The sequence below is a fragment of the Squalius cephalus genome (genome assembly GCF_949319135.1).
Source record: "Squalius cephalus genome assembly, chromosome: 2".
NCBI classification, from domain to species: domain Eukaryota; kingdom Metazoa; phylum Chordata; class Actinopteri; order Cypriniformes; family Leuciscidae; genus Squalius; species Squalius cephalus.
Window position 1 is genome coordinate 9,013,021 of NC_137123.1, and position 27,061 is coordinate 9,040,081.

General features: G+C 41.0%; 1 protein-coding gene across 1 annotated transcript in view; it reads left to right on the plus strand.

The window, feature by feature from the left end:
• The window catches only part of LOC307149003 (uncharacterized protein), a gene marked incomplete at both ends in the record, with an annotated part of 38,631 nt that extends 24,525 nt beyond the window's left edge, over positions 1–14,106 (plus strand). Inside the window, 6 exons of the mRNA XM_079855004.1 lie at positions 6,118–6,501; positions 6,586–6,642; positions 10,537–10,611; positions 10,766–10,852; positions 11,026–11,094; positions 14,057–14,106. Of these exons, the coding sequence (XP_079711130.1) occupies positions 6,118–6,501; positions 6,586–6,642; positions 10,537–10,611; positions 10,766–10,852; positions 11,026–11,094; positions 14,057–14,106 (722 nt within the window). The remainder of the gene's footprint in view (positions 1–6,117; positions 6,502–6,585; positions 6,643–10,536; positions 10,612–10,765; positions 10,853–11,025; positions 11,095–14,056) is intronic.
• Between the last annotated feature and the right edge of the window lie 12,955 nt (positions 14,107–27,061).

The following is a 27,061-nucleotide window of genomic DNA, read 5'->3' on the forward strand; positions in this document are numbered from 1 at the left end:
AAGCTAGGTCAAAGAGATGTGTCTTTAATCTGGCTTTGAACTGACAGAGTGTGTCTGCTTCCCGGACAATGGTAGGAAGACTGTTCCAGAGTTTTGGTGCTAAATAGGAAAATGATCTACCGCCAGCAGTCGATTTTGATATTCTAGGTATTATCAACTGGCCGGAATTTTGAGATCGCAATAGACGTGACGGACTATAATGCGTTAAGAGCTCGCTCAAGTACTGCGGAGCTAAACCATTTAGTGCTTTGTAAGTGATCAGCAATATTTTAAAATTGATGCGATGTTTAATAGGGAGCCAATGCAGTTTTGACAGAACTGGGCTAATATGGTCATACTTCCTGGTTCTGGTAAAAACTCGAGCTGCTGCGTTTTGAACCAGCTGTAGTTTGTTTATTAAGCGTGCAGGGCAACCACACAGTAGAGCATTACAATAATCTAGCCTTGAGGTCATGAACGCATGAACTAATTGTTCCGCATTTGTCAATGAGAGCATATGGCGTAATTTAGATATATTTTTAAGATGGAAAAATGCAGTTTTACAGATACTAGACACGTGACTTTCAAATGAAAGATTGGTATCAAAGAGCACACCCAGGTTCCTAACCGACGACGAAGACTTAACAGAGCAGCCATCAAGTGTTAGACTGTATTCTAGGTTATTACGTGAGGAAGTTTTTTGTCCAATAATTAGAAACTCTGTTTTTTCAGAATTTAGAAGTAGGAAATTACAAGTCATCCAATTTTTTATATCCGCTATGCATTCCGTTAATTTTGTGAATTGATAAGTTTCGTTAGGTTTTGAAGAAATATAGAGCTGAGTATCATCGGCATAACAGTGAAAGCTAATGCCATGTTTCCTAATGATATCTCCTAAGGGTAGCATGTACAGAGTGAACAGCAACGGTCCTAGTACTGAGCCTTGTGGTACGCCATACTGAACTTGTGATCGATGAGACATCTCATCATTTACTGCTACAAACTGATAACGGTCAGATAAGTATGATTTAAACCATGCTAGTGCAATTCCCGTAATGCCAACATAATGTTCTAATCTATTTAAAAGAACGTTGTGGTCAATGGTGTCAAATGCAGCACTAAGATCGAGTAACACTAATAGAGAGATACAACCACGATCGGATGATAAGAGCAAATCATTTGTGACTCTAATGAGAGCAGTCTCGGTACTATGGTACGGTCTAAATCCTGACTGGAAATCCTCGCAGATATCATTTCTTTCAAGAAAGGAACACAGTTGTGAGGATACTGCCTTTTCTAATATCTTTGACAGAAAAGGTAGATTCGAGATCGGCCTGTAATTGACTAATTCTGTAGGATCAAGTTGCGTTTTTTTAACAAGCGGTTTAATCATAGCCAGCTTAAAGTTTTTTGGTACGTATCCTAGAGACAAAGACGAATTAATGATATTAAGAAGAGGATCTATGACCTCTGGAAGTATTTCTTTCAGTAGCTTAGTCGGTATAGGGTCTAACATACATGTTGTAGATTTAGATGATTTAATGAGTTTAGTAAATTCTTCCTCTCCTATAGCAACGAATGAATCAAATTTTTCCCCAGGGAGACTACAATGCACTGCCTGATGTGATACTGTAGTAGACGGTTGCATAGTTATAATTTTGTCCCTGATATTATCAATCTTATAATTGAAGAAGTTCATAAAGTCATTACTGCTGTGTTGCTTGGAAACTTCTGGGCTTGAAGCTTTATTTTTCGTTAGTTTAGCCACCGTTTCAAATAAATACCTAGGATTATGTTTATTTTCTTCTAATAGGGTTGAAAAATAAGCAGATCTAGCAGCTTTTAAAGCCTCTCTGTATGCAATAGAGCTCTCCTTCCATGAAATGCGAAATACCTCTAGTTTTGTTTTCTTCCAGTTGCGCTCCATTTTTCTGGCTGCTCTCTTAAGGGCCTGAGTGTGCTCATTGTACCACGGCGTTGGACTATTTTCTTTAATCTTCTTTAAGCGCAACTGAGCAACTGTGTCTAAAGTGCTGGAAAAGAGAGAGTTAAACGTTTCTGTTGTAATATCTAGTTCTTCTAAGCTATCTGGGATGCTGAGATGATGAAACTGATCAGGAAGATTATTAATAAAGCAATCTTTAGTAGCAGAAGTCATAGGTCTCACATATTTGAAACACGGAGTCGGCTTTGCAGCCTTGGCTAAATGCAAATTACACGAGACTAGATAATGATCTGAGATGTCATCGCTCTGCTGCAGAATTTCAACGGCATCAACATCTATTCCGTGTGATAATATTAGATCTAGAGTATGATTACGACGATGAGTAGGTCCTGACACGTGTTGTCTAACTCCAATTGAATTTACAATGTCTTTAAATGCCAATCCCAATGCATCTTTTTCATTATCGATGTGTATATTAAAATCACCAACAATTAGTACTTTATCTGCAGTCAATATTAATTCTGATAGAAAGTCCGCAAATTCTTTGATAAAGTCTGTATGGTGCCCTGGTGGCCTGTATACAGTAGCCAGCACAAATCTCAAACATGATTTATCGTTTACACTATATATTTTTACATTAAGCACCAATGCTTCAAAAGAATTATATTTAAAACTTGATTTCTTAGTGGTTTTGAAACTATTACTATAAATTACAGCAACACCACCCCCTTTGCGTTTCAGACGAGGCTCATGTTTATAACAGTAATCTTGCGGGGTTGATTCATTTAAAGTAATGTAATCGTTTGGTTTTAGCCAGGTTTCTGTCAAACACAGCACATCTAGGTTATAGTCTGTAATCATATCATTAACAATGAGTGCTTTTGAGGTAAGCGATCGAATATTCAGCAACCCAAGCTTTAGCATTTGCTCATCTGTAATATAGCTGTTTTTTATTTGTTGAACATCAATTAAATTTTTAACCTTAGATGGGTTTAAACGTTTTTTGGATTTCCAAATTCGGGGAACAGACACAGTCTCTATATGATGATAGCTAGGTGAAAGAGGCTCTATGTGATAGGATTTATCTGACCTTGGTGACGCGAGGCCGCTAGCAGACGGTCGGTTTAGCCAGTCTGTCTGCTTCCTGACCTGAGCCCCAGATTGTCATGTTTGAGCTCTAAGACTATGAGCCATATTACTAGAGAGAAGAGCAGCACCATCCCAGGAGGGATGAATACCATCTCTTTTCAACAGGTCAGGTTTGCCCCAAAAACTTTTCCAATTGTCTATGAATTCTATATTATTAAGCGGACACCACCTAGACAGCCAACCGTTAAGCGAACACAATCTACTAACTATCTCATCACTCCTGCGAACAGGAAGGGGGCCAGAGCAAATTACAGTCCTTGACATCGTACTTGCAAGTTCACACACCTCTTTAATATTAATTTTGGTGATCTCCGACTGGCGGAGTCGAACATCATTAGTGCCGACATGAATAATGATCTTAGAGAATTTACGATTAGCATTAGCCAGCACTTTTAAATTTGCTTTGATGTCAGGCGCTCTGGCTCCCGGCAAACATGTGACTATGGTGGTTGGTGTCTCTATTTTCACGTTCCGTGTAATAGAATCGCCAATAACTAGGGCACAATCATTCTCAGTGGGTGTTTCACTGAGCGGGGCAAATCGATTTGTTATGGTAATCGGAACGGAAGAGTGGTTTTTAGATCCGCGACTAGAGCGATCCCTCACTGTCACCCATTTGCCCGGCTGCACAGGCTCTACTTCAGCCAGAACTGACTCATGTAAAGTGTTCACTATACTATGCGCATCCAAAACATCTAAAGCACTAGCACTCTTACTATCCTCAATTAAAGTTTGGATGCGTGTTTCTAATTCTGAAATCTTCTCTGTCAACCTAACTGTCTCCTTACATTTATCACATATAAATCCTATATTGTCGACAGAGAAGGCTATACTAAACATGTGACATGAAGTGCAAGTGACAATAACAGGACAAGACATTACTCACCGTGTTTGTTGACTGATTCTTACTCACCTGAGCTTTTTATGAACTCAAAGGCGCGGACGTGCGAGAGAAAAATAAATAAATAAAAATAGCTGAGTTAACAGGCTAGCGAATTACTAGCGTGTTGTGCTAGTAGTACTAATAACAAAAGCTAGCGATGTCAGGTTAATCTGAGATGTTGGGTAAAATGTAGTAGTATAAACGACTAGAAATGGTAGTAAAATGATGGTTCAAAACAAAGAAATATAAGGCTAAGACGGAGCTTACAGCACCGAAGCACACAAACACACTCACAGCAGGCAGCGAGGCAGACAGGAGCAATCGATCAGTGATCGAGTAAAAACGATCGAGAAAAAAAAAACATATGTTCATATGTTCTGGTTCTGCTCAGCGTTCTGTATGAGCTGCAACTGTCTTATGGTCTTTTTGGGAAGGCCAGTGAGGAGTCCATTACAATAATCCACCCTGCTGGTGATGAAAGCATGCACAAGTTTCTCTAAGTCTTGTCTGGAAACAAAGCATCTAATTCTTGCAATATTTTTCAGATGATAGTATGCTGATTTAGTTATTGCTTTGACATGACTACTGAAACTAAGGTCTGACTCTAGTGTCACACCAAGATTCCTGACTTGATGTTTAGTTGTTTGACCCCTAGAGTGAAGGTAAGCGTTCACCTTGAGAACTTCATCTTTGTTTCCAAACGCAATGACTTCGGTTTTGTCTTTGTTTAACTGAAGAAAGTTTTGACACATCCAACTGTTGACTTCGTCAATGCATTGGCACAGGGAGTCAATGGGGCTGTAATCGTTAGGCGATAGGGCTAGGTAGAGCTGTGTGTCGTCTGCATAGCTGTGGTAAGCAATTTGGTTCTTTCTCATTATTTGGCTCATTGGGAGCATATACAGGTTGAACAGGAGTGGTGCAAGAATTGAGCCTTGAGGGACTCCGCATGTCATGGATGTCCACTCAGACTTATGGTCTCCTATACTCACATAATAACCTCATAATTGGCTGGTCAGCTCAAGAAAAGTAACTTTGTTCATAACATGTTTTTTTTTTTTTTTTTTACTTTTCAAAGATCATTTACATCATAACAATGATTGTTCAGGAAATCAAAATAATAAATACACTGCTTCATTTTGTAAAAATAATGTTAATGTAAACGGCCGTACACACCGGGACGAATATCGGCGCGCGTTATTCGGCGCACGTTTTTTGTGTTCACACCCAAGCGATTTTCGCTGACGATGAGCCGAGTGAACATACAAATTCATTCCCTGACATTAGATGGCGCTTAATGTAAAACAGAAATAACCCGGTGATTGTCAAACGTTTGTGGGAAAAAGTTACAATGTACATGAAAGACAATTAAGTGAAATGAAACTCACAATCAAGGCCCATTTGCTCTGCAATTACACTCCATAACAGTTCTCTCTTATCAAGATTTTTGTAGTCGCTGTCGCGTTTGTCATATAGTTCTTTATGTTCCGACACCAACGAGACCAGCAGCTCTACATTCATCTTGCCTTGCATCTTCCTCGTCTTATTTCTTCCCAGCAGTGTAGACGCTACTTGACCATAGACTGTAGTACTTGACCCTACTTGACGTATATCTTCTTCGCCGTTACGTATGTGTGCTCGGCAAGACCGTTTTGTGTTTGAGAGCCCCCAAGTTGTGTTTTACTGTAACTTCAGAAGCTCCAGACACGTGAGCAAAAGCGCCAATCTCATTGGTAGGATAGTTTTTGACGTGGCGCGTCAAACCAAAAAAACGAACCCGAGGCGTTTTAAAAAAAATTCCGCTTTTACGCGTGGCGTTTTTCGCGTCGGTGTGCACACTCACATTGGTGCCCTTTGTTTAGTCACGAGGCGTTAAACGGTGACCCCGGTGTGAACAGGCCTTAATGATGTACATGTTGTAATGACTAATTCTGTTTTTTGCATATGCATTGGACAATGTTTTATAATTGTCACTTCAAATAAAACTATAAAACATTACCATCTAAACCTCTGTTAATTCTCAGTAAGAACTCTTGTTGTCGTCTGACAGAAATGAAATCAAACTGGTTGGAAGCTGTACCAAAAACTCCATTTCTGGTTACCTTTTATAATAACATGTTTTTCAGAAACTCATTAATGTCTTAATATATTTCTATCACAGCTAATCTCTCTGCAGACCCCTGCTACACCTACACTGAGCTGGACAATACATGGAGATCCATCAATAATACATATGCTTCAGTCAGAAACTGTGACACATCTGTCTCCTGGAGAGGCTGGTATCGTCTCTTCATTAATGGTGTGAGCGCTCATATCCCAGACACATGTGTTGCTCAGGACAGCTGTGGCACTAATGCACCACTGTGGATCCGTGGTGGACACCCAACAGTAACAGATGGAGTCGTCACTCGAGATGTCTGCGGTCACTGGAACAATTACTGCTGCACTTTCGGGTCTTTTCCCATTAAAGTCAAAGCCTGTCCAGACAATTATTATGTCTATGAGTTGGTTAGTCCAACTTACTGTAATCTTGCATACTGTGCAGGTAATTATATTCACATGAGCTCTTTCTACACACTCATGATATTTGTGTCTCTGTTCATTAATCACTATTCATCCAAACTTTCAGACACTGGCAGCATTAACACCAGCCCTACATCTGCCACACCTGTGACCATCTCACCTGGTAATGTTACACACTGTGTCTCTATTGGCTTATTTTATGAATGTTTTCTAATCTATGTAGGCTACAGATATGCTATGGTAAATTTGAACATGGATTTTAATATGAATATTTGCCTCAAAAGTCATGGAAATGTTTTGGTAGAAATGTATGAAACCTGTAGATTGTTCTCAGGTGTGTCTGGCTGTCATTCACACTGTACAGTAGTTCTGAATATGCCACACTTCATAGTCAAAAACAGTACTTGTTGTGTTTATAATTATAAAGAACTATATCCCTGATAGCAGATCAACATTGAATCAAGACTGAAACTTAACATTGATTTTTCATCAGGCTTACATGCCAGATGTAGAATATAAATGTATATACTATAAATGTCTGTATAATAAATAGTTACCATATATCCACTACTGGATCTCATGCTGTTGAATCACAGGGCAACTATAATCAAAAATACAAATGATCAACACATCACCATATATTCAAAATTTAGACACTGGATGAGATCAGAGATTCAGGCCAATAGATCAACAGTTTCCAAAAATCACCTGATCTATTTTCTTTTGGCATTTTTCCCATAACAAATGTGTTTTATTAACACACAGTTACAACAGCAAGAGATCTAATAGTGTTATTGTAAATGGTTATTATAAAGAAATTTAAAGATTTTAAAAAATAAAATAGCATATGTATTATTCAGACACACAGACACCAAGAATCGGCACATAAATCTCAACAATGGTGACAATCAACAAATATATTTTGCCGCAATGCATGCTGGGAGCCAGCAGAGAACAAAACACATCGATGACTCCCAGCATGCATTGAGGCATGAATAAATTATGCAGCTGAATGATCTTACTATTTTCTTTAATTGCGCTTTTGTTGATTTTAAGTAGCCTGTTTTGGGATGTTTAGAGTTGATCTGTTTATCTGAATATTTTATTGTCACTATTGTTGAGATTCATTTGCTGATTGTTGATGTCAAGTTATGCTATAAGGCAGGCAAATTACGTAATCAAAACCCTTCACAGACTCAGCAGTTTCAAATGTATGCTCTCTCATAAGCATCCCTTTTTAACAATTGTTATTAGTAAAATTCAGCTGGAAAGAATTGAAAGTAAGGAAAGAGAAAGTGAAAAATCAGAACCCTAACTGGGGTTAAAGGAAAAGTATGTTAGATCGCTTTGCACTGTGCACAGCACAAGCTGTAGTTAAAGGCTTCAAGTAAATGATGCTAACCGCTAACTGTAGCAGTTATTATTTAGCTTAGCCTAAGCTGAACGGACGCTAGGTTAGGTTAGCTGAGCCATCTGGGCTGGCTTGTTTACAATATGACGTTATGAGTTTGCTCTTCCTGTGACAAGTAGTTGTCATGGGAACCATATCAGAGCAATTCAACAGTCTATGCAGAATGTCTGCACATTTTAAATGAGTTATACATGTTTAAACGAGTTCAAATGTGGCACCTATACTTTGAGTCTTCCAAAAACTAGATGTTACGTTCAGTAAAATGCAAATGTGGTTTGGCATTTGCTAATTTTACTGGAGTAACTCTTTTCTTTACTTTAAACAACTTCTTCTACTTGTTTAAAAGGTAAGGAAATAGATTTGCTGTAAGTCGAAGCTTGTCTAAGCATACAAGGTTACGTCCATCTCATGCGTAAATATTGACTTTTCAGCGAGTGGAACAATCTTGATCACTAAGTAGCTCTGCTTGTAGATGTAGCCAAAATTTCGATGAATTACATCAATCTAACAATAATTTGTAAGGCCTTTACTTTGCAGAAAGGGGAGCATCACCCAAGTCTATGCATATATAACACTGTACTGAGATTTCTTCGTCAGAAACAGATGCTGCACTTTGGATTTCTCCAAACAAGCAGAATAATAAATGCCGGTACAGCATGCCGCTGAGTTGAGCTTCCTTTGTCAAACAGACTTATGCTTTAATGCTGAAATTACAGATACTAGTTAAAAATCTAAGACTTTTTCACTTTTAGTAGAGATGTCGCGTCCTATTTGGATCGGGATGATCAAATGCGCACTTTAGGATAACAGTAGTTAAACGAAGGGCCGCTAGGTTTTGTTAGTTTACGCAGCTCAGGTGGTTTGCTTACTATCTGGTGTTGGGTGACGCATGCCCTATTTAAAGTTAGTATGTCATGTGACAAGTCATTGTCATGGAAACGAATATGCAGCAGTGCCAATTTCAACCAGAAGGTGGCAAATGTCTGTATGGTTTGAAAACAGTGCATAGTCTGTGAGGCTAACATATACATTCAAGATTTTCTTTAAATCAGTAAAATTCTAATTTTACTAATGCCGCTTCCTGCTTCTTTTGAGCACACATTTTCATCTACTTTAAAAGTTCTATGTCCTATGCTGACTATGAACTTTGTAGCAGCGGCTTGCATTATGGTCGTGCTGTGTGCCTTCTGATCTTTGCAGTTCAGAGTCTATGGGGTTTAGGAACCCTTACTGAGGAGGCCTCGTGTGTTAAAGGCATTCTGCGTCAAGTCACGCATCGTTGAGTGGGCATTGCGTGGAGCGGCCAGAAATGGTGACTAACTGGTTTTGGAGGAAAAGGTTCTTGGAGCTGGTCTTTTCCTCTGTCACAGGTTTGTTGCACGTTCCAGGGTAAGCTCGTTTGGAGTCTGTGGTAGTAGCACAGGCACCTTTAGGTCTGTTTGGTGTCTGGGCAGTGCCCAGTCTGCGTTCAGACTCTTAAGTCTGACTTCCATCAGGGAGGATGTGTCGAGACCGAGACTATCGCGAGACTGTGGGTGAGAACCAATATGGCAGCACTCTGAACGCAAACGCAAACACCGGATTACTATCAATTGAACGCAAACGCAAACACTGGATTACTATCAACTTCACTCATTTTATCAAAACAACTTTCACTATACTGGATAACCAATCTTGTCAAGACCCGGATAACCTGTTCAACTTCATCGACAGCTATTACTACAATCTGGACATTATGTCAGAACCAAACAGGAAAATACGCAAACGGGATTCATCCACCGAAACAGACGAGGAAACCACAGTCGAGGTCAGTGTACTCGCATCCATAAACTCCAAACTTGCCATACTCTAACTCAGGGCCGGCGATTGCTATAGGCGAACTAGGCGGTTGCCTAGGGCGACAAATGTGTTGGGGGCGCGGCCATGCGGGCACCCTCTAGGGTTGCCGTTACGTTACGTTACGTTACGTTACGTTACGTTAGGCAAGTGTGCAGCTGCTGGCGCGTTGATGAAGAAAATGAAGCGGCCTAATAAACCCTCCGGTGCAAAAGACCAGTATTTCGGATAACGTATGCATGCTAGTTATGAAAAGTACAGTTGCTCTCTACTCTACATTCATTATAACTAGCAGGCTCATACACACACAGTAACCATTATGCTGATAGTGGTGTTGACGTGGTGTTCACACTTCTGTACAGTTCCCCTCTAGGAATATACTAAAATCTGTTTGTTTGTTTTTTAATTGGCCATGGCCAGATGCAATCGGGCAATATTTGCAGAGGCCGGCACCTGCTGGAGAAAGGACACCTGATCCTTCATGTTCTCCTCTCTCTGAACTTTGAAAGTACAACTAGTACTATTGTTGCTGTTTTTGTTATTGTTATTATTATTAGCAATTAGTACTTTTATAATCACATCACATTAATACTACTAATTGTTATCAGTAGTATTATTTAGCCTTGTAGCAGCCTAATAGATTAGTAATAATGGTAGTGGTGGTAGTAATTGTAATTTATCTACTACAAGTTAAATGGTCAGAGATAAAATGTATTTGTACAATGCAACTATGTGGTAGGATGATAGAAATGACCAAATGCAATTGTGTAACGAACAGCTAGGATGAACTCTGTGTTTAAATACATACAGCTGCAGGAGTAGGGACATCCAGTAGTGGTACTCCATGGACCAGTGACCAGGCCAGGAACACACAGCCTGCATCAAGTGAGTCTATTTAATAGTATTTATTCAAGCCACATCCATACTTTAAAGTACAATAGAAAAAGGTTAGCATGTTAGCTTGTTTTCTTAAAGAAGTTCAACCACATTCATCATTTCACTCACTGCTTGTCTGGCTATACAATATGCTTGTATACAGGTGAAGGGACACCCAGGACCACATCAAGCACTCAGGGCACCAGTGAAAGACAGATGACTGAGACCAGGGACACGCAGCCTGAAGGAAGTTAGTCATTTGAATAACTAATTTAAGCTTACAACCATCTGACAATATGTACTAGAAGATAATGAAAACACATGGAAATCACAATAACATCCCATCCCTATGAATCTAATTTCAACCACAGTTTTAGTAATTTTCACTAATTTAATTTAACACCACTGATCTGGCTGTTGCAGGTGAAGGGGCCACATCTAGCATTCCAGGCACCAGTGAAACACAGACCAGGGATACTCAGCCTGAAGCAAGTAAGACCCTTGAATACCGTTTATCCAACCACAATTTAAAACTTCAGTGACTTGTTTCCAAGTAAACATTGACATTCCTCATTAATTAATCTCAAACACTACTGGTCTATTATACTCTATATGCTGGTCTGTAGTATATCTTCCTTCTTCCTTAAGTTTATTACTTAATTTGGTAAATATCCTCGAACATTCTTTGTAGCATTTGTGTATGAACAATTTATTACTGTTGATCCTTCAAGTCATAATTTGCTTGTTGAAGTGTTGCAGTGACTATAAAAGCATAAACTCAATCTCGCCTAGGGCAACCAAAGGGCTAGAGCCGGCCCTGCTCGAACTTCTCCATATAGACATCCGTGATCTGAAAGCTAGTCTCGAATTTTCTCAATCCCAAATCAAAACTCTAATGCAAGATTACATCGAACTAAAAAGAACCGTATCACACCTCTCCACCCAAGTCACAAAACTCACCAAAGAAAATCAAATTATGCAAGAAACCATACACAGATCCAGAAGGAAGATTTATTATCATCAATATATCAATCAATCACTTAACTTTTACACTAGCAAACATTTACGCTCCAAACAATGATGACCCACTTTTCTTTCATAATCTCTTCTCTCTGTTGTACAATTCCACAAATCTCATAGTAGCCGGAGATTTCAATATTTTTCTCAACCCATCATTTGACCGTACACACAACCACAGTAACACACGAACTTGTCACTCATCTAAGTACTTAAACAATATATGAAGGATGATGGCCTTGGCGATAGCTGGAGAGCAAGGAACCCACTGCTAAGAGAATATTCCTATGCCTCTTCAGCCCACTGTTCTTCCTCTAGAATAGATTTATTTTTTGATTAGCAACTCCTTAATTCAACAGATATCAGAAAATACTATCCATTCAATTATTATCAGTGACCATGCTGCTGTATCTTTAACATTAAACAACCCAGCACAGAAGAAAACCTCTACAAGATGGCGCTTCAACACTTCTCTCCTAGAGGACCACAATTTTACCACTCTTATAAAAAGAGAGTGGGCATCCTTTCTGGAGATGAACGACTCTCCAGAAATCTCACCATCAACACTTTGGGAATCGGGCAAAGCAGTCATGAGAGGCATAATTTTATCCAGTAGTGCGCACTGGTGAAGGTTAACTGCGCACTGGTGAAGGTTTTTCAAAGCAAAACAACTTCAACTAACACTCTACAGCCTTCTAAAATCAGTGAACAGTTATTGGAAGTAGCCAACCACCCAAGAAAACGTATATCCAAACTCTACAGCTTCATCGCTTCATCTAACCCCACAATAACCCTGCCTAAGGGGAAGTGGGAAAGCGACCTCATGCTATCTCCCGACCTGAATTTTTGGACACAGATCTGCAAGAATATCTTTACTATGACCACCAACACCAATTTACAACTCATACAATATAAAACCATCCACAGAACCTACATCACTCAGAGCAAACAATTTAAAATGGGATTATCTGACACAGACACCTGCTCACAGTGCACCTCTGGGAGCACAGACACCTATCTCCACGCCACTTGGCTTTGCCAGCCTGTTCACTCTCTCTGGTTCACATTAACTAACACACTGTCTTCGGTCCTGGACTGCAGAGTCCCACTGTCTCCTGCACTCTGTCTCCTAGGAGATACTTCAGAAACCTCCATTCCTTCCAACTTCCAAATACAAAACCCCAGTTCTTGTTTCTCTAGCAATCGCTAAAAAAAAATCTTTCAAAACTGGAAATCAAAATCATCTTGCCATTTTACCCATTGGATTAACCTAATCACAGAATTCATTTTGACAGAAGAAACCATAGCTCATAAAAAGAACAATTTATCTGCCTTTAAAGAAACCTGGAATCCCCTCATAACCTTTTTTTTTTTTTACAAATTCAACAGTTAATGTAAGCCACGTGCTTTCCCATTCACCCCCTCTCCACCCCTCCCCTCCAATCATCTCTATCCCCCCCCCCCCCAATATATCTGCCTTAACAATACCTAACAGTCACACACTTACAGACATACCAATCCCACACTTATAACTTCTCGCTGTCTGCCTGCCTGTCTGTCTGTCTGTCTGTCTGTCTGTCTGTCTGTCTGGCCGTGTGTCTGTCTGACCGTCTCTCTGTGTACCTCCCTGTCTCTATGTTACAGCTTGTCACTCTTTATTATTTGCAAACAAACTGTCTTATTTTGTTATATGAATAAAAATAAAGTTGACCTCCGAAGATGGGGGGGGGTGGTGGTTGGGCAAAAAAAAAAAAAAAATTTCTGAGAATCCTGTTATGATGGCTTGTTCCAGCTGCTGGTAGTACCACAGCCAAAGCCAAAACGCAGTGCCAGTCTGGGCTGGTTGTGACCCAGATCAGATAGTCTATCTTGATGGTGCACACTCATCAAAGACTGCAGGTGAACGTCAATGTCTCGTAGGTAGGCGTGGACGTTTTGGTCTTTGAGTTGTCACTACACGTGTTGTTTCAGGATTCGTCTGAATCAATCCTTTTCCTTCTGCGGCTTCAAAAGCTTCCAGGAAACCATCCGTTGACGTGTTAAGCAGAGGAGTTTGTTTCCCCCCTTGGTAACTCTGTGCTTGGCTGGGGTAGGTTTCCCTGCTGAATGCAAGTTTAGCAGGATACATCTTCTTGTGGGGTCCATTTGCAGGTGGTTGGACTGTTTCAGTTCTGTTCAGGACCCCCCTTGTGTTTGTCTATGATGTTACAGCATTGCTGAGTCAGTGTTTGGACTTCAGCTCTGGCTGGACACTGATGGCTTTAGCGTCTCTCTTGGAATTCTGTGGCTGGCAGCGTTAGTTCATTTACCTCCTGTTTGAGGCCTGCGGGAGCATGGCCAAGGAGAAGATGATGCTGGTCAGCTCTTGGTGGCTCAGGCTGGGTGTCCAACGTCCGCTTTCGTTGTCGTCTAACGGTTCCCTTCTCTGCCTCGGCAGGTTGTTGTCTGTTTCAGGCTGAAGGAGACTCCTTTGCAATTGGCAATTGACTCCTTTGATTCAAAGCATTGAGGAGCTTTGATTCTCGTTACTCGTGTTCAAATCACTATCCCTTTGTTTCAAGGGCCAAGGCCCAAAGTCTATAGACTTTAGTTTGAAGGTTACACTTTACATTCACACATGTCTAAGTTTTAGCCAGCGCTAAAAGCTATCCATCGAGGTATAGGGCTTTAACTTGTATGTGTGTAGGGTTGCTCGGGAGCAAGCTTTACACAAGGGGCTGTGAGGTTTTGTGCTGTTATCAGATTGTCAAAGTGCCTGCCCGCACTTCCCAGTGTCATGTTTTGCTAAGAGACCCATGCCAACCAACAACACAAATCGAACGGAGCAGCGTTCGGGTTGCGATGAAGGTTTGCATTGAGAACTCCAGTTTAAACACATGAAGTTGCATGCAAGTGATGCAACTCTTTCACAAATAAAAACAGCACAGTCCCTTTACAGACAATGGCAAATTACTAGTTAGCTAGGCTAGCATTTATACCACTAATTCGACGTGATTGTTTCATATGAGCGGTTCAGCGGTTTAATATGAATACAATGACGTAACGAATAATAATAAGGCCTTAATCGGTGATTGAGGAGCATCGCTCAATCACCTTCAAAAATGCTGAAAATGGGGATTTCTTCGCCCAATGATCAGATTAATTTGTTCTGGTACCATCTATACATGCGGCTAATCTGAGATTTCTTCGTCAGAGAAGGCTTACGCTCGATTTAGAACTGAAATTAGGATTGCTTCGCTAATATCAGGAATTTCTTATCGTATGATTTAAACATGCCTTATAGCATTGAGAAACTTTGTGCCGTTCGTAGGAAGGCATATTCAAGCTATAGTTTTGCTGATTTTATCAGAAACTTGTACATGCATGTAGACAATGTTAATAAAACTTATGGGACAACATGACTGATTACTGTCTGCTTGCATACAATGTTTAATACGATGCCCGCATTCTCCACCAAACTATAACAATATTAGCTCAAAGGGGAAATTTTAATAATAATCCATAATTACCAATTATGATTAATTATTAATATTTGGGTCAGTTAATTAGATTAACTTTGAGGTAAGCCAAATTAATATTACAATCAATTTATCAGTTCCAACAAACTCTTTGATTATTCATTTATTCTAAGAAAAGTGTATCTTTCATGGTCACTGAAAAATAACTATTCATTAGCATGTACAGCACTTAGAGCATGTAACAAGATCAAGATCATAAAAGGGACTTTGTATGCAAGCAGAGAATCAGAAACCAAATAAATAATTGTGCACAAGTTTTATGAACTAAATCACAAACATAACTAAACTAAACAAACAAACAAACATACATACATTCATCCATCCATCCATGCATAGGTAAAGGGGTGAGTGATGTGGAACCGGAAACAGGAAATAGAACTATGGAAAAGATCTATTTCAGTATGAAAAAAACCATCAGCTGATCATTTTCAGAGCACCTCATTAAATTGATACTTGCATAGTTTGTGTGCACGGACAGTTCTTGAAGTGGTTGAAAATTGAGTTCGTTGATGAGTCCGTGAGTGCCAAAAGTCATGGTGCAAGTTGCCATCGTTTTCTTCTCTGCCTGATGGAGAAGATGATGATGAGCTTGCATTGTGGTTTCGACGAGCACATGGCTGTTGTGAGTCGAAGCCTGCGGCCCTGGCCTGCTGAGGGCATGCTGGACGGCACGGCATCCTGAAGTGCCGAGAAGGCCCGGAATTGATCGTTGTCCATTCAGTGATGGTAAAGTTGCAGTTTGCTGGATTGGAGACACAGCCTTCTGTCTCCATGGCAGGTGGTGCTCCGGCCTGCTGGGCCCAGGGCCCTGGGTCCCAGTGGGGGAAAGGGTTCTCCCCAGTATCGGACGGAGAAGAGAAGATGGCACCGTTGTTTCTGGCTGGCCGTCTGGCTCTCTGGATCTCCTTCTTACTGTCTGGAATAGTATATTTCCTTTCCTTAATTAATCAAAGTTTTGCCTATCATGTTACAACGTTAACTATATATGATCGACAGACGTTGTTTGACATTAGAACAACAATGGAGTCTTACTCTAACAACAATGTACCTGCTGAGTGCTTCGGCTTTCCACCGCCTCCTTTCCTGCGAGCTCTGCCTGTGTGGTTGCGTCGTCTGCCGCCTTCGCTTCCTTTGGTGAGGCGGCGTAGGAGGAGAGGAAAACGGGGTGGTGTAGCCGTCAGGCTGAGATTGGGACTTACGCCGGGACCGGCTTGTCGACCTTTTCGGGACGCTCGCGCCCATGGGAAGGACCGCGGCTACTACATTTCGAGGCGTTCTCTCGAGACGCCCTATCAATGGATTCTTCATCTAACTGGGGACTCGCCACTGCAACTTCGGCGGCGCCACTTCCCTTACTGAGTTGATCAGCGGCATCTGCGCTCACTGGAACGGGTATTTCAGCAAACTTTGCAACCGGTCAGTGACTCTGTTTCAATTAAGATGACGTTAGTAAACGCCAGATCGCTGGGAAATAAAACTTTTATACTAAATGACATATTAACTGCCGGCAACATTGATTTCTTATTTGTGACGGAGACCTGGCTTCCTGTTGATGATGTTAGCTCTTTCTCGGAGCTCACTCCCACTAATTTGAACTTTTTTAATACTCCTCGTCGTTCTGGCCAGGGTGGAGGACTGGCTACTGTCTTCAAAAACAGCTTCGGTTGTAGATTACTGGAAACAGATTCATATTTGACTTTTGAAGTTCAACTTTTTTCAGTAGACCAGGTAAACTCACTAGTAATTGCTGTAGTGTATCGGCCTCCAAAAACAAACAAATATTTTTTAAATGATTTCTCAGACTTTTTAGGGGGTATCACTCCCAAGTACAATAGACTTTTAATTGTTGGCAATTTTAATATTCACGTTTGCTCTGACTCTTCAGCTCTATCTAGAGACTTTCTGAGCCTGATTGAGGCGTGTGACTTTGTTCAATGGGTAAATCAGCCAACCCATGTACATGGCCATACGCTTGATCTAGTTTAATCTCATGGTTTTTCTATTTCTGATGTCCAAATTGGTGACTTGAGTTTTTCAGACCACAGGCCTGTTGTTTTTAGTATTTGTTACGATATTAAAGTGTCTAGGAAATATACATAACATTAAAGATATTAAAACACTACTGGTGTGTGGAATGTGGTGGAAGGAATCATGACAGACAACTTCTGAGAGAGAAACTTGACTGGAGTTTTATTTTACAACAAGCCGTAGCCACTGAATCCAGTCAAGGCAAGTATATGTCTGTGGGCTATGTACAGTGCAATAAATAAATAAAGAAATAAAAAGAGAAAATTGGGAAAGAACCTAAGTGGCGCCAAAGAATATAACAAAACATAACAAAACAATCCTTAACTAGTCCCTAAACCTAACCAAAGAAAAATGCAGAAAACAAACCGAAATCTTCGCGCATACGGCGCCTAAATAACCTGACTAATAATAAAAATACAAGGGTTGGCGCTCACCTCTTACCTGGTGTGTATATACACAAAAGCAGCTACGGGCAGAATGTATATCGCGATATACTGACCTGATGTTCCTTCCCAAAATAGCTCTGCAGCTAAACTCTTGTTAGATTCTCACATAGTAATACACACGTACGAATAAGCTACTAAATATAATCACTAAAGCACATAGCACACTTCTCCAGGTAGATTAGATTAAACAGGCAAAAACTCTCAAGGAGTACACAAAAACTCAGCACGCCGCATAACAGCTTGCTGCCGCAAGAGAGGAAGAGCCAAAAGTGAATGAACCCGCCGTCTCTCTTAAACAGCTGGACTGCCTCTGATTGGTTCTGGTGCTCCGCCCTAATGATGACTGACGGATGAGTCAGCCAGTCACAGCGACCTAGAGGTGGGATTAAACAGAAAGAAAACTCAATAAACGCACAACACACGTGTAGTGCATCAGCGAGCAAAAACATCAACATTCCCACGCCAACAAAACGCACGTGGAACGTAACACCCTCCCCCTTAAGAACCAACCATATGTAGAAAAAAAAAACTAACATATGGTTGTTCAAACTAATGTACTCAGACGCCGCAACAGGCAACTCTAGACAGTGCATCCGCGATCACGTTTTCTACGCCTTTCTTATGTTTGATAATTAAGTTGTATCCCTGCATAATCAGAGACCAGCGCATCAAACGCTGATTCTGATTATACATGCGAGACAAGAAAACCAACGGATTGTGATCGGTAAACACTGTAACTGGGCTAACACTTGATCCAACATACACATCGAAATGTTGAAGGGCCATCAGCAACGCTAACGCCTCCTTCTCGATCGTCGAGTAGTTTAACTGGTGTTTGTTGAACTTACGAGAGAAATAACAGACGGGATGGTCAATACCATCTTTATCTCCTTGAATTAGCACAGCTCCAGCACCCACATAACTCGCATCTACATCGAGTTTGAAAGCAGAATCAAAGTCTGGAGCGGCTAAAACAGGTGCATTACACAGAAGATCTTTGACCGAGTTAAAAGCATGCTGACATTCAGCAGACCACAAAAACGTTCGCGACGGACTGAGGAGTGAAGTTAACGGCTGTGCAATCGTCGAAAAGTTTCTACAGAAACTGCGATAATAGCCGGCCATCCCTAGAAAACGACGAAGTTCTCGACGGGTGGTTGGAGCAGGGAATTCGGATATCGCAGTGACTTTCGCTTCGATTGGGCGCACTTGCCCCTGACCCACTTCCTTCCCCAGATACGTGATTGTAGCCTGACCGAACTCACATTTAGCTAAGTTCAAGGTCAACGAAGCTTTCTCTAATCGCTCGAAAACAGTACTCAATAAAGAGATGTGCTCTGACCAGTCGGACGAGTAAACTACCAAATCATCAAGATATGCGTTACACTTAGGCACCCCGGACAACACAAGATTTACGAGTCGTTGAAAAGTAGCCGGTGCGTTACGCATGCCGAAAGCCATCACAGAGTATTGCATGAAACTGTCGGGTGTCACGAAGGCGGAGATGTTAGAAGCACGAGCCGTAAGCGGTACCTGCCAGTACCCTTTTAATAAATCTAATTTACTGACGTAACGAGCCGAACCGATGTTGTCAATGCAGTCTTCCATACGCGGCAATGGAAAGCAATCTGGTACAGTTACGGCATTGACCTTACGATAGTCAGTACAAAACCGAGCAGTGCCATCGCTCTTCGGTACCAGTAAACACGGAGAACTCCAGGGACTGCAACTGGCTTGAGCCAATCCATTCTCCAACAAATACTCAACCTCTTTCCGCATAAGGTCTCTCTTCACTGAATTCATGCGGTACGCATGTTGCTTGATCGGAACAGCATCACCCACATTAATATCGTGCTCTAAAACTGTGGTGCGAGAAGGTACATCATTCAATAAAGCAGGAAAATCATTGAGTAGCTGCACAATATCACATCCTTGTTGTTCAATTAAATGCGATATCAAAGATGTAAGGTCAGACATTACCTCAGAGTTCTTAAGTCGTGCACATTGCTGGTGAGTGTGACGTATAATAACTCCATCCTCGTGATCAGCGAGTTCAACGGCAGCACATGCTACCGAGACAGGAGCAGGAGATGACATAGGAACAGCAGTTTCCTCTACCGGCGAAACATCAGGCTGGACAGCTCCTCTGCAATAAAAGGTCTTTAACATGTTCACGTGACACACACGAGTCTTTCGTTTTCTATCGGGCGTTCCGATTACGTAGTCTGTGCTACTAATTTTTCTGACCACCTCATATGGTCCAGAAAACCGTGCTGATAACGCGGAGCCTACCATAGGCAGCAATACCAACACTTTGTCGCCCTTGTTGAAGGAACGCTGTACAGATTTACGATCAAAAAGACATTTCATTTTTCTCTGCGCAACTTCGAGTGACTCTTTTGCCACCGAACAAGCCTTATGTAATCGTTCACGGAACTTGCTCACATAGTCCAACACATTCAGTGATGGGCTAGACTCAAAAGACATCAGGTCCTCCTTAAGCATCTTCAAGGGTCCTCTCACAGTGTGTCCAAAGACTAACTCAGCAGGGCTGAATCCAAGACTCTCTTGAACTGCCTCCCTGATCGCGAATAGGAGCAACGGTACACCCTCATCCCATTCTTTATTTGTCTCCATACAATACTTTCTGAGCATTGACTTAAACGTTTGATGAAAACGTTCGAGCGCCCCCTGGCTTTCAGCGTGATAAGCACTTGCAATTCGATGAGTTATGTTTAAACTAGATAATACTTGAGTAAAAATCTTCGAAAGAAAATTAGTGCCTTGATCTGATTGCACAACTTTTGGTAACCCAAATGTAGAGAAGAATTTTACAAGTGCTCTAGTTACAACAGGCGCTGTAATTTTTCTCAAAGGAATTGCCTCAGGAAATCTGGTTGCAGTGCACATTATAGTCAACAGAAACTGGTTACCGGTCTTAGATTTAGGCAAAGGCCCAACACAGTCAACGATAACATGTTCGAACGGTTCTCCTATCACTGGAATAGGCACGAGAGGAGCACTAGGAATTACCTGGTTCGGTTTGCCAGTGATTTGACAGATGCGGCAGGTACGACAGAAATGAGTAACATCAGCTTTTAATCGAGGCCAGAAGAAATGTCTTAAAACTCTGTAGTAGGTTTTCTTGATTCCTAAATGTCCTGACAGATCGTGATCGTGAGCTAGAGATAGAACTTGCTGTCTGTAACAGGTTGGAATCACAATCTGATACACATTAGTCCATTCAGCATCATCAGAAACATCAGAGCACCACCTACGCATCAGTAAACCATTCTCAATAAAATAAGCAGTCTTCCTTTCTCGTGCTTTCTCCAATGATACAGCAGCGGCAATGCAATTTTGTAAACTCTCATCCTCATGCTGAGCAGCAATAACTCTCTCGCGCGTCACGCACGGCTTTACATCAGGAGTGTTTAAAACAGGCAAATTTTTAACAGTCTTATTCTCATCGGGTAACGTGTCACTAATAAAAACAGGTGCAATAAAAGATGTAGCTAAATCTTCAGCATCCGTCTTACGAGACTGTGCTCGCGTGACTACACAGACTGGAAAAGTTTTGGGAAAAGACTTTGCCAGTTCATCAGGCTGATCCGACACTACAGGATTATTAGATACCTCCAGCAATGGCATGACTTTCCCACCGGCTAAATCATTGCCCAAAATGAACTGTACTCCACATACAGGCAAACTCTCACGAACGGCTACCTTCACAAAACCTGTACACAGTTCTGACTTTAGATGAATCTGGTGCAACGGGACTTGAACAAGACCCATCTCTATGCCCTGCACTAGGACATAACTGCCACAAAAAGTTTGATCAGAAAACGGCAGTACATCAGCACAAATAAATGACTGCATTGCCCCAGTATCACGGAGCAGATTCACGGGTATTTGCTCCTCCGAGTTTCCTGTAACAGAAATTAACCCTTCCAGAAGGAAAGGTGCATAACTGGAATCAGGTTTATCATTTCGCTCAGTTTCAACAGGATCAACTAATTTTACAAAGCCAGCGCTTTTAGGCACAGAACTCGATTGTTTTCGTTTTAACACAAAACACTCTGCAATCAAATGACCGGGTTTGTGACAATAAAAACATTCACGATCCTCTTTCGATTTCACAGTAGCAGTTTTCGGACGTGATGAATTATTCGAACTCACTTGAAGTGGCGTAGCTCTCTCAGAACGTGCAGGAATAAAAACATTTTTATGTGTCAGTGTAAATTCGTCTGCAAGGACCGAAGCTTGCGATACCGATGTCACCTTCTGTTCGTTTAAATAAACGACAACACGCTCAGGTAAACAATTCTTGAATTCTTCTAAAAGAATCAACTCTCGAATGTCTTTAAAATCATTTACCTTACTCGAAGTGCACCATTTATCAAACAAGACGCTTTTCTCCCTCGCAAATTCAACAAATGACTGAGTAGAATTCTTTCGATGACTTCTAAACCGTTGCCTATAGGCTTCGGGTACAAGCTCATAAGCGCGCAATATTGCAGCCTTCACTGCTTCATAATTCACGCTATCCTCTAAGGATAATGTAGCACAAACATCTTGAGCTTTACCAGTTAGTTTGCACTGTAACAGCAACGACCAGACCTCTTTAGGCCACTGAAGTGTGGACGCAATTCGCTCAAATACATTGAAATACGAGTCAACTTCTGTTTCTCGGAATTGTGGTACGAGAGAGATGTGTCTGCTAACCTCAAAAGTGTTCCCTGTCGAGCCAGCATCTGCAGACTTTGAGAACAAGGGTGGTGTAACCGGGGCCGGTGTTCTTTTAGCTGCGATCTCAAGTTCACGCAGCTTAATCTGTGTTTCCGCTTCAATTTCAAGTCTGCGAATTTCAAGTCGGAACTTCATATCCGCCTCCAGCCGACGACTTTCTGCGCGTTCGCGTGCCTCTACCTGCACTCGCGCTAAGCGAACTTTTAGTCGCGCACCACTTTCAGACCCATCCGAGCCTGGAGAAAAAGGATCGGAGGGCGGCAAAACAGCCTTGGCTTCGGAGACCTCCACCTCAGCAGTTTCGCTCCGCTCCTCCTCACCAGAGCGACCGTCAGCTTCAGTGGTAACTTCACCGACACCTGCAGACAGCGTTAAAACACCTAATTGCACCAACCCTGAAGATACAGCGGACCTAATCTCTAACTTACGCAGCTGTTTCGAGACAGCGATTTGGTAATGAGCAGCGATACACAACAGATCCTCTTTTCTACATTTACAAAGCTTTTCCACTGAGGGTGAACCTACGAAAGAGTCTAAATCAAAATCAGCCATGCTTAATCCTATCAAAATTATTAACCAAATTCCAAAACAGCCCATCCGCTAATCACTACCTTACGAGCACTAATACTCTACAGAAAAAAGAACTGAACACGGTCCTTCCACCACGCACACCAGCAGTAGTCAATATCTCGGGAAAAACATGAATACCAATATTTTTATTTATTAATATTTTTGTCTCCCGGACGAGCCCCCATTTAATGTTACGATATTAAAGTGTCTAGGAAATATACATAACATTAAAGATATTAAAACACTACTGGTGTGTGGAATGTGGTGGAAGGAATCATGACAGACAACTTCTGAGAGAGAAACTTGACTGGAGTTTTATTTTACAACAAGCCGTAGCCACTGAATCCAGTCAAGGCAAGTATATGTCTGTGGGCTATGTACAGTGCAATAAATAAATAAAGAAATAAAAAGAGAAAATTGGGAAAGAACCTAAGTGGCGCCAAAGAATATAACAAAACATAACAAAACAATCCTTAACTAGTCCCTAAACCTAACCAAAGAAAAATGCAGAAAACAAACCGAAATCTTCGCGCATACGGCGCCTAAATAACCTGACTAATAATAAAAATACAAGGGTTGGCGCTCACCTCTTACCTGGTGTGTATATACACAAAAGCAGCTACGGGCAGAATGTATATCGCGATATACTGACCTGATGTTCCTTCCCAAAATAGCTCTGCAGCTAAACTCTTGTTAGATTCTCACATAGTAATACACACGTACGAATAAGCTACTAAATATAATCACTAAAGCACATAGCACACTTCTCCAGGTAGATTAGATTAAACAGGCAAAAACTCTCAAGGAGTACACAAAAACTCAGCACGCCGCATAACAGCTTGCTGCCGCAAGAGAGGAAGAGCCAAAAGTGAATGAACCCGCCGTCTCTCTTAAACAGCTGGACTGCCTCTGATTGGTTCTGGTGCTCCGCCCTAATGATGACTGACGGATGAGTCAGCCAGTCACAGCGACCTAGAGGTGGGATTAAACAGAAAGAAAACTCAATAAACGCACAACACACGTGTAGTGCATCAGCGAGCAAAAACATCAACATTCCCACGCCAACAAAACGCACGTGGAACGTAACAGTATTGATCTTCCATGCCACACCATTGCATCTGTCAGACCTAGTAAATGGTCACGTGTAGGTCTATCCTGTCCATCATCGGTTGAAGCCTTTTCTGCTGCCTTTTCTGATGCTGAGCAATTGTTTTCTTTAGATCACCTTTCAAATGCAGTCAATATTAATGAGTTATTGAGCTTATATAATTCACTGTGTACAAACGCTTTGGACATGGTAGCACCTTTGAGACTTAAATGTCAGAAAAATAAAACTGAACCGTGGTTAAATAGCACCACGTGTCACCTAAGACAACTTTGCAGAAGAGCAGAGAGGAGATGGAAAAAGGATAAGCTTCAGGTGTCCTATGAGATACTACGTGAAGCTTTATTTTCTTATCAAAAAGCTGTTAAAACTGTAAAGTCTCATTATTTTTCAGAATTGATATCGAAAAACTTAAACAATCCTAGGACCCTATTTAAGGTTTTAAACTCTGTTTTAAATCCTGTGGGTAATAATTATCTTATTGAATCAGCTTCTACATGTGAATATTTCTTAAAAAAATTTGTGGAGAAATTAGTTATAATTAGACAATCTATAGTATCTGCTACTCCTGTCCTCGTGGATACTCCTACAGCCACCAAGTTTTTAAATTCTCTTGAGCCTATTACTATGTCCAGTTTGACAGATATAGTTCTTAGGCTCAAGCCTACTGTCTCATCTCATGATATTGTGCCTACATGGTTTTTTAAACAAATATTTGATAAAATTGGGCCTTGGATTTTGTCCATTATAAACAAGTGTCTTCTCTCAGGTTCCGTTCCTGCCCTCTGCAAACATGCTACAGTGAAACCTGTATTGAAAAACCCAAACTCGGACATTAATGATCTATCAAATTTTAGACCCATCTCAAATCTATCTTTTATATCCAAGATCCTTGAGAAAACTGTGTTAATGCAGCTGCAGAGTTTTCTTGATGAGAACAGTATTCTTGAAAAATTCCAGTCTGGCTTTAGGATGCTCCACAGTACGGAATCTGCTTTATTAAGAGTCTTGAATGATATTTTACTTTCTCTCGACTCAGGGGATTCTGTTATTTTAATTATTCTAGATTTGAGTGCAGCGTTTAATACCATTGACCATAGAATTTTATTATCACGTCTTGAACAAATTGTTGGCATCCGTGGAAGTGCTCTCAGTTGGTTTAAGTCGTACCTCACAAATAGAACTTTCTCTGTTGGCATTGGAAGCTCTATTTCGTCTGTAGCACCTCTTACCTGTGGTGTTCCACAAGGCTCCATTTTGGCACCTACTCTGTTCTCATTATACATGTTGCCACTTGGCTCTATTTTTAGGAAACACGGAGTGTCTTTTCATCTATATGCAGACGACACTCAAATCTATCTGCCTTTTAAACGTACTGACACAAAGGGTCTAGAAAACCTTTATTTGTGCTTAAATGAGATAAAGTCCTGGATGTCTACTAATTTTTTACTCTTAAATGCTAGTAAAACTGAAGCTATTGTATTTGGGCCTCCAGTAGAAAATGAGAAAACATTGCTTAATGCGGAAAATATTTATTTTGAGATCAAACCCACTGTTAAGAGTTTAGGAATTACCCTAGATTCCGCCCTTAAGCTTGATAAACATATTAACACAGTGGTTAAATCCTGTTTTTACCACCTAAAGTTGTTATCCAGGGCCAAGTCTTTTCTATCGTCGAACGAGCTTGAAAGAGTACTAAATGCCTTCGTGCTATCCCGCCTTGATTATTGCAATTCCTTATATGTGGGATTGCCGCAGTTTTCTATTACTAGACTGCAAATGGTCCAAAACGCTGCTGCCAGATTCTTAACCGGGCTCCGCAAACGTGAACACATCACGCCAATTTTACGGTCGCTAAACTGGCTGCCGGTGCGTTATAGGGTCGATTTTAAAATACTGCTGTTTGTTTTTAAAACCTTAAATGGTCTCGCCCCTTCATATTTATCTGAACTTTTGACAGCAAACGTGTCTGTTAGGTGTTTACGTTCCTCCAGCAGTCGAAATCTGTCCCAGCCTCATTCTCGATTGAAGTCGCGAGGTGATTGTGCTTTTGCTGTTGTGGGTCCTAGGCTGTGGAATACCCTCCCAATCTCCCTGAGAACACTGACATCCTTACTTGAGTTTAAACACAAACTAAAGTTATATCTTCTCGAACAGGCATTTCCTTGATTTTTTTTGACGAGGTTTTATATTATATTATGTTTCTGTCTTTCTGTTTTCTGTGTATTTTATGTAAAGCACAGTGGTCAACGTTGGTTGTGTTTACTTGTGCTATATAAATAAAGAAAGAAAGAAAGAAAGAAAGTATCAGCAGAAGCAGTGTTGTAGCCGGATGAGATGAGCTAAGAGAGAGAGGCGGTCACTGTGGTCCGTCTCTAATAAAGCCTGAGAATGGCCACCCCTCTCTGGGTTTGCTGGACCAATGAGAAGGGTGGACTGTCTGGCGGGAGTTTCCTCTGTGGTGAAGATTTATGACGCTATCTCAAATCTGCCTTACCTCTTTTCTGTTCATTAATACTCAGATAGATATAACAAATCCACACTGCATTCTAAGAGAAGGTGATGTACATCAAAGCGTGAATCATTAAATGAGGAGTAATTAGATAGGAGACATGATACAGGTAAGGTTACATTGACCGTTGGTTGTATAATAAAATACATACTATGGTGTATACATAATAGGACACAAAACATCACAATCATTCACACAGTTTCTGGGATGCACGTTCATTTCTAGATCAGTTCATCTCTGATTAATGCAGCGAAGTCTGCATGGAAGATCGTTTCTGTCTCCCCATTGTCTCTCTCTTGCATGTGGCCACATTCCTTTGGATCGTAAAACTCTTTGTGTGTCCTATAACAAGACACCGCGTCCTGCCAGTGTGTTAGCTTCATTTGGGATGTTAGTTTTTGGGGAGAGTTTCACAGTGAGTTTGCTGGATTATTCATTAAATAAATTAATAACTTGTGTGTGTCCGATGACTCCGATCGGTTCAGACGCTACATGGGAGAAGTTACGTCCCATT